Below are 8255 nucleotides of genomic sequence, written 5' to 3' on the forward strand. Positions count from 1 at the left end.
GAGGTTGGAATATCCGGGGATCCTTGTTTCTCAGGTAGCTTATGAGACTCAGAACCAAGCCTTCAGTTTCTCTGTCCTGTCAGCGAAGCCTAGCACGTGGCACTGCATCCCGAGCACCAGGTTATCCTGAGGGCGTCGCATGCCTTCATGTGGGATTGGAGGTGGTAGCTGGGGAAAACGAGGGGGTCAAGGAGTCCAGCAAATGGGTGGGGGTGGGGAGGGAAAGGCCTCATCCCTAGCAGAGGAAATGTCACCTAGAGCGTGGGGGATGCTGCCGAGGCTTCAGCTGGGCCAGGGGCCTCAGGGCGGAAGTGCTTCCATTCCCGGAATGCTACTTAAAGGATCAGGCAGCCAGCTGGGGCATCAGGTGGTGGCTGAAGGCAGCCCCCGTGTGACCTCATGAGTCACTCCTGGAGCCCAGCCAGCCAGGGCCTTGTTGTCCGGGTTGGCCTTTGGGGCCCAGGCCGGCGCAGGAGGGCCAACAGAAGCACGTGTGTCCTGAGGGTTTACCGGGAAGTTTCTGCAGTGACTTCCGACTCACAGCCAATGGCCGGAGCCGTGTGCTGGCGCCGAGGCCTGCCTGTGCCTCATTCTCTCCTTGCTCTCTGAACAAGTTGAGAGATGAATCTAGAAGGCAGGCGAAGTGCAAACAGTAGTTTTGGTGGATGGTAGAGGCTTGTCCTGGGTCCTACCAAGACCAGGGGCTGCCTGTGGTCTCCGAGGAGGCGTGGGGTCCTCCCCCCACAGTGCTGTTGGACTCCCCGCATCTGGCAGCTTTTCTGCCTGGTGACGTAGGTGTAGATCTGACTCCCATTTGATCTTCTTGGCAAGGTGATCAAAACAGACGCGTGCCCCTCTGGTAGTCGGGCCGAGATGATAGAGGGAATGAATGAGTCCCTGGGCACTGGTGGCGCACGCCTCTAATCCTAACTACTCAGGGAGGCTGAAATCTGAGGATTGTGGTTCAAAGCCAGCTTAGGCAAGAAAGTCTGAGAATAAATGATGACTCTAGCTACGACAGGCAAGCAGGCTTTGGAGAATAGATACCCTTCTGGGTGGGAGCGACAGCCGTCCCAGCGGGCAGCGTGGACCACGGGCAGTCCTGTAAGGAAGGCTGTCTGTGAACTTCCATTCGCCATCTTGGTGTCCTGCCCCATTGTGTGGTTGACTGCTCCTCTCCCTCTCTCCCTAGAGCTGGAACACAGCTGGCATTGGAGAAACGCTGACGGATGAGCTGCCGGCCTTCAGCCTCACCCCCCTGGAGTACATCAGCAACGTAAGAGCCCGTGGGCTCCCCGGCGTCTCTCCTGTTTAGATCATCTTTTTTTTTTTGTCGGTCATGGGGCTTGAACTCTGGGCCTGGGCGCTGTCCCTCAGCTCTTCAGCTCAAGGCTAGCGCTCTACCACTTGAGCCACAGCGCCACTTCTGGTTTTCTAGTGGTTTATTGGAGATAGGAGTCTCACGGACTTTCCTGCCTGGGCTGGCTTTGAACCGAGATCCTCAGATCTCAGCCTCCTGAGTAGCTAGGATTACAGGCGTGAGCCACCAGTGCCCGGCTTTGTTTAGATCATCTTTTTTTTTTTTTTAATTGTGAAAATACTGTAGAGAGGGGTTACAATTCCATGGGCAAGATAATGAGTACATTTCTTATCAAGCATTGTAGCCTCCTCCTTTGTTTCCTCTTCCATCCCTTCCCATCCTCCCCCCACCCCCCTACCCAATCCTCCCCCCCACTCCCATCCAATTGTTTAGATCATCTTGAAAGGAGAGGACTGTGTCAAAATCCAGGGGCTAGGATTTGAATCCTCACTGGGCCAGATACTTGCTGGCATTGCATCATGGTGTTTCGCCCACACGCACCTGTAAGTCATGTTAGCACAGTGCTTCAAGTCTCATAAAGCGCTCTGGTCCTGCTGCCTCGTTTGAGGTACATCATGCTTGGTGTAGCGCTGTCACTGGATCCACAGATACAGTGGATCCATGGATCTGACATGAGGTACAAGGCCCCGGGGGATTTCACGCTGTCCTCATAACCAGCACCACATGCTGGTGCTCACCCGTGTCTAGGTGTCACCTTTGGCATGGATGAACCGCCTCGCTCACGTCTCTGAGGCACTGGCATTGAGCTGAAAGTCTTTCTTTGCTTTCAGATTGGGCAGTATATCATGTCCCTGCCCCTGAATCTCGAGCCCTTCGTCACCCAAGAGGATTCTGCGTTGGAGCTGGCCTTGCACGCCGGGAAACTCCCCTTTCCTCCTGAGCAAGGTGAGCCTGCCTCGTGTCACTGGGTGCAGACGGCAGCAGTCAGTGGCCCTCAGCTGGGCGGCAGGGGCAGAAGCTCCCAGGGCTCCAGATGAGGCGATGGCTGGTGGCGGCGGCTGTGAGCTCTTGGGGGCGAGGTTCCTGCTCAACACTCCGTCTAATCCCTGACCTGGGGTCTCCCAGCCCTGAGCAGTGGTTGTGGGAGTTAGGCAGCATGGTGCTTCGTGTCTTGGTCCGCCGCCTCTGCCTAGAGCTTGTTTCTCACTCCGCAGGGCTCCCCAATGAATGTACACAACCAGGCAGAGCCGCCACGCTACCCTCTTCCTTTTCTTGCGCAGGGACCACATACTTGCTGATCTCAAAGCATCTTAGTACCCAAATGTCAGGCATTGTGGGCCTCCCCTGTAAGGCTGAGCAGAGAAAGAATCGCTTGGAACTGGAGAGACAGCAGCTCGCTGGGGATGTAGCGCAGTGGCAGGGTGCTTGCCCGCCACGCACTAAGGCCTGGGCTCCATCTCCGTTGAACACCCCGAAAGATGAAAATGCTGGTGGCTCACACCTGTCATCCCAGCTGCTCAGGAGGCTGAGATCTGAGGATTGTGGTTCAAAGCCAGCCCAGGCAGGAGGATCTGTGAGACTCTTTTTTTTTTTTTTTTTTTTTTTGGTCATGGGGCTTGAACTCTGGGCCTGGGCGCTGTCCCTGCACTCTTTAGCTCAAGGTGAGTGCTCTACCACTTGAGCCACAGCGTCATTCCTGGTTGTCTAGTGGTTTATTGGAGATAAGAGTCTCACAGAGTTTCCTGCCCGGGCTGGCTTTGAACTGCGGTTTTCAGATCTCAGCCTCCTGAGTAGCTAGGATTACAGGCGTGAGCCACCGGCGCCCAGCTAAAATTACTTTTTCTTCTTCTTCTTCTTCTTTTTTCTTATTGTTGTTGCTTAAACTCTGGGTCTGGGAGTTGTCCCTCAGCTCTTCAGCTCAAGGTGAGTGCTCTACCACTTGAGCCACAGCGCCACTTCCTCTGTGAGACTTTTTTTTTTTTTTTGTCGGTAGTGGGGCCTGAACTCTGGGCCTGGGCGCTGTCCCTCAGCTCTTCAGCTCAAGGCTAGCCCCCTACCACTTGAGCCACAGTGCCACTTACGACTTTTTTCTGCTTATGTGGTGCTGAGGCATCTACCACTGAGCCAGCTTCCCAGCCCCCTCTGTGAGACTCTTATCTCCAGTAAACGATCAAAAAGCCAGAAGTGAAGCTGTGGCTTAAGTGGTAGGGTGCCTTGAGCGAAAAGCTTAGGGACAGCACCCAAGCCTTGAGTCAAGCCCCAGTACTGACACCAAAAAAAAAAAAAATTAGATGCAAATTCAAGTCAAAAGGCAGTAATTAGGACCCGTGATTCATTTATGTTGATAAGATGAGCCCAAAGAGAGCCCTTCAGTGTCATGCAACACAGCACTGAAATAGACGGCTGAGACATCCATTAAGCACGTGACAAAGCCCACATGGCTGGGAAGAAATGTCTTTTTAGGCTTGAGTAAGAAACAAAAATGAATTATAAAGGAATTGAACGGGTTGGGAAGGTGGCTCAGTGGTATAGTGCTTGCCTTGCATGCAGGAGGCCCTGGGTTTGATTCCTCAGCACCACATAAGCAAAAAGAAAAAAGCCGGAAGTGGCGCTGTGGCTCAAGTGGTAGAGCGCTAGCCTTGAGCTGAAGAGCTGAGGGACAGCACTCAGGCCGAGTTCAGGCCCCACGACCGACCAAAAAAAAAAAAGAATTGAACAGGATGATCACTGTGCTTGATTTACATTAAGCTTTATGTTTTTTGTATCAGTCTTTTGGGCTTGAACTCAGCTCTTTTTGCTCAAGGCTAGCGCTCTACCACTTTGATCCACAGTACCACTTCTGGTTTTCTGATGGCTCATTGGAGATATTGGGAAGGTGGCTCAGTGGTAGAGTGCTTGCCTTGCATGCCTGAGGCCCGCCCTGGGTTCGATTTCTCAGCACCACATAAACAGAAAAAGCCAGAAGTGGTTCAAGTGGTAGAATGCTAGCCTTGAGCTGAAAAGCTCAGGGATGGCGCCCAGGCCCAGAGTTCAGGCCCCACAACCAACCAAAAAAAAAAAAAGTCTCTCAGATGTTCCTGCACAGGCTGGCATTGAACTGAGACCCTCAGATCTCAGCCTCCTGATGAGCTAGAATGACAGGCACGAGCCACTGGCACTCAGCTTACTCATACATTTTCAAGGGCTAGAATGTACAGTTTATGGTGTGAAGACCTAAGCTTGCTAGAGCTGGGCTGTGGGTGCATACGCACATAATCACGGTGGTGGGCAGTGAAGCCCAACTATCAAGCAAGTGTGTGACCTGTGAAGTAACGCTGCGCCGCCTCTCCTCGGTGCCCCTGCCCCAGATCTCGCTGTCCTGTTGCCTGTGTCTTTCCCTCCGCGCTCCTCAGCTCCATGGTGGGTTCGTGCCCAGCACTCCTGCGGGTCAGGTCGCCTGAGTGGGTTCTGAGGTCTCCAGTGGCTTTCTGTCCCTTCTAGGAGATGAGCTGCCTGAGCTGGACAACATGGCCGACAACTGGCTGGGCTCCGTCGCCAGAGCCACGATGCAGACCTACTGCGACGTGGTCCTCCAGATCCCAGAGCTGACCCCACACGCCACCAAGCAGCTGGCCACTGACATCGGTGGGTGCCCGGGGCTGGGCGGTGCGGGGCCTGCTTTTGCACCTGCAATCCCCACCCCTTCCAACACTCTGGCCTCCAGGAACTTACCCCAAGTCTCCTGTTAAGTTCAGCCCCCAAACTTTGCCATGTTTCTGATTTTTTAAAATGCAAAGGCTGGGCACTGGTTGCGCATGCCTGTAATCTGAGCAACTCAGAAGGCTGAGATCGGAGTATTGCAGTTCAAAGCCAGCTGGGGCAGGAAAGGCTGTGAGACAAGTCTTATCTCCAATAAACCACCAGAAAACTGAAAGTGGTAGAGCGCTAGCCTTGAGCTGAAGAGCTGAGGGACAGCGCCCAGGCCTAGAGTTCAGGCCCCATGACCAAAAAAAAAAAAAAAGCAGGTTCTGAGCCCCATGCTTGTGGCTCACACCTGTAATCCTAGCTACTCAGGAGGCTGAGATCTGAGGATCAGGGTTCAGGTTCAGACTTTCCAACCAGGAAAGTCTGTGAGATTTTTGGTTTTTTTTTAGAGGAAAAAGCTAAAGGCCAGGCCAGGCCCTGAGTTCAAGCCCCCGTTACCAGTACAAAAACAACAAAACGCAGATTCCTCAGCCCCGCCCAGAGAGTGACTTGAAGAAGTCTGCTGTGGTTTAAGCGTGGGGCATGGGGTGCCAGTTGGCTGACCCCTCACCTCGTGCGGGGCGGTGATGCAGGTCGTCCTCCAGAGGCCCCATAGCCAGCGTTGCTTTGCAGTCCCCACCAGAAGGCCGTCCCGCGCCCAGGTCAGGACTGCTGGCAGGCTCAGGGGTCTCCCCAGTCTCCTGGCGTCTTTGCTTTGACTCGCCTCTTCTCCAGCGCAAGGCAGCTTTGGGGGTGCCCAGCTGATCAGCTCCCCGGCACCCAGTCTGGGCTTGGCCTGGGGGCCTGGGGGCTGCAGCCCTTCCCTGGGAGCAGCAAGTTTGGAGGTAGATTAGGAAGTCTGGTGGGGTGGGGGGGGAGATGCAGGGTTCCCAAGATTTCAGTTCTCATGCTCTGCCTCTCAGCACGGGCTGAGCACCTGCTGTGTGTCAGTGTTCCTTCTGGGAGAACTAGATGCTGCCTTTTTTTTTTGTCAGTCATGGGGCTTGAACTCAAGGCCTGGGTGCTGTCCCTGAGCTTTTTCACTCAAAGCTAGCACTCTATCACTCCGAGCCACAGCTCCACTTGCAGTTTTTGAGTGGCTCATCGGAGATAAGAGTCTCGGGATTTTTCTGCCTGGGCTGGCTTTGAACCGTGATCCCCAGATCTCAGCCTCCTGAGTAGCTAGGATGACAGGCGTGAGCCACTTGATGCTTCCTTTTGTGATTGAGCTCCACTGTGAGGGGCAGGGCCTGGGCTGAGGAGGCAAGGCTGATGGGAAACTCGAGCAGGAGTGACAGTAGACCAGGGCCAGGGCCAGGGCAGCGTGCGCCTCCTTGAAGATACTGCAGCAAAGCAGCATCAGCAACACAACCACTGGTGGTCTGCAGGGCAGCCACTGCCTGGGGGTCCAGCCTGACCTGGACCTCGTAAGGGAGACCCCAAGGGGAGACCCAGGCCCAGTAAAAGACAGGCCCACGCAGCCGTGAGAGTAAGGCGGGGGCAAGAGCATTGCAGGGCTCTGCGTCAGCCCACCCAGGAAGGAGGAAGGAGAGGAATCCTGAGCTTTGATCACCCTTGGCCTGCCAGGGCCATTGTGCCCTTCCTCCCATGCAATGACTCGGGTCCCTCTCTCTGCCTGGTACCACCAGTGCCTTGCCAGATAGAGGAAGGGGCGTCCCTGGCTGCTGTCTGTTTCCCCCACCTAACGCCCCCCCCCCCCCCCCCCCGTGCCTCTCCAGGTAGTTGTGTTTTGGGACAACAGAGCCTGGAGTCCTGGTTTGCGCATGCTCACAATCTGATTGGGGGTGGAGGGGAAGGAGAGAGGGGGGATGTAGAGGGTTGACCCAGAAATGTGCACCAATCAGACTGAGCCCCGAGGAACCCTCTGAGAGGAAGGCAGCCTCCACCTTCCATGATCCTTGCAACAAGCCGCCGTGTCCCCTGCCCTTTTGGAGTGTGTGGGGAATATGGGGGTGCCGGCACAGGTGTGGGTGGGGGGCAGGGGGTGGCCATGTGGCCTAGTCCTCTGTTAAGTTAGGATCACTGCACTCAGGCGAGGCCAGTAGATGCAGGCCAGGTGTCCGGTATTTGGGGATTCGCGGGCTTCTCCCCCGCTCCTAGTGGGGAGACCTTCCGTTCTGCATGCTGCTGACCCCCTGCCCTCCCCACAGACTATCTGATCAACGTGATGGACGCCCTGGGCCTGCAGCCCTCCCGCACCCTGCAGAACATCGGGACCCTCCTGAAGGCCAAGCCCGAGGACTACAGGCAGGCCAGCAAAGGTCTGCCGCGCCGCCTGGCCACCACCGTGGCTGCCATGAGGGGTGTGAATTTCTGAGAAGAGGTCAGGGCCGATGTCTGCAGCCACAGCCAATCAGACGGACCGGGGCCCACACGTGCCGGCGGTAGGGTAGGGCTTGCTCTTAAGTGACTTGGTTCTTTCGTATAATGAAGGAAAGGTGGTAATCTGGGCACGGCAAGACACCCGATTGCAGGAGTGGGATTAGCCAGTTCAGGCAGCCTGGGCTACACAGTGAGACCCTGTCTCAGACAAACAAGTTTATAAATGAGAAGGATATTATTTATTAGAACTTTGCAGATGATTTTTAAAATAAATGATCTTAAACATGAATTAACACTGAAATGAAAGCGCTGCTTCTTCCTCAGTCTCACAGTGAGTGCTCTTGTCTCCTGCACACCTCAGCCATGTGGAGGCCCTGGGGGAGGGCCTGGGGGAGGACAGGGGGGGCTGGCAGAGGTGGGTTGGGGGAAAGGCATGGGTGGAAGTGCAAGTGCAGAGGGGAGCGGGCAGCCCGGACCCACCCAGGCCCAGCGCAGCACTGGCCGAGGCCGGTCCCCGGTCTGCCGGGGTGCCGGGTAGAGCAGCAATGGGAGGACACAGGAAGCCAGGCCAGGTGGGGTACTGGGGATCAAACCCAGCCCATCAGTTTTTCCTTTTTAAAATGTGCACAGGGGAGCCAGGAGCCAGTGGCTCACATCTGTCATCCTAGCTCCCCAGGAGGCTGAGATGAAAGGATCCAAGTTCAAAGCCAGCCTGGGCAGGAAAGTCTGTGACTCTTTATCTCCAATTAGCCACTAAAGAGCCAGAAGTGGAGCTTGACTTGAGTTTGCAGAAGTCTCCAAACAAGCCCAGCCTGTGCTCCACAGCCTCTAGCCACCTCACCCTTCCTCCATGGGGACCCCCCCCCCC

The 8255-nt window shown here is 55.4% G+C and overlaps 1 protein-coding gene across 1 annotated transcript in view; it reads left to right on the forward strand.

Moving 5' to 3' along the window:
* Positions 1-7676, forward strand: part of Cog7 (component of oligomeric golgi complex 7) — a 50241-nt gene extending 42565 nt beyond the window's left edge. The window contains exons 14-17 of the mRNA XM_070004336.1: positions 1193-1276; positions 2152-2266; positions 4802-4945; positions 7216-7676. Coding sequence (XP_069860437.1) covers positions 1193-1276; positions 2152-2266; positions 4802-4945; positions 7216-7382 — 510 coding nt within the window. The 3' untranslated portion in view covers positions 7383-7676. The remainder of the gene's footprint in view (positions 1-1192; positions 1277-2151; positions 2267-4801; positions 4946-7215) is intronic.
* Positions 7677-8255: the final 579 nt, after the last annotated feature.

This window comes from Dipodomys merriami, unplaced genomic scaffold (assembly GCF_024711535.1).
Source record: "Dipodomys merriami isolate MVZ:Mamm:240054 unplaced genomic scaffold, mDipMer1.0.p SCAF_62, whole genome shotgun sequence".
NCBI lineage: Eukaryota > Metazoa > Chordata > Mammalia > Rodentia > Heteromyidae > Dipodomys > Dipodomys merriami.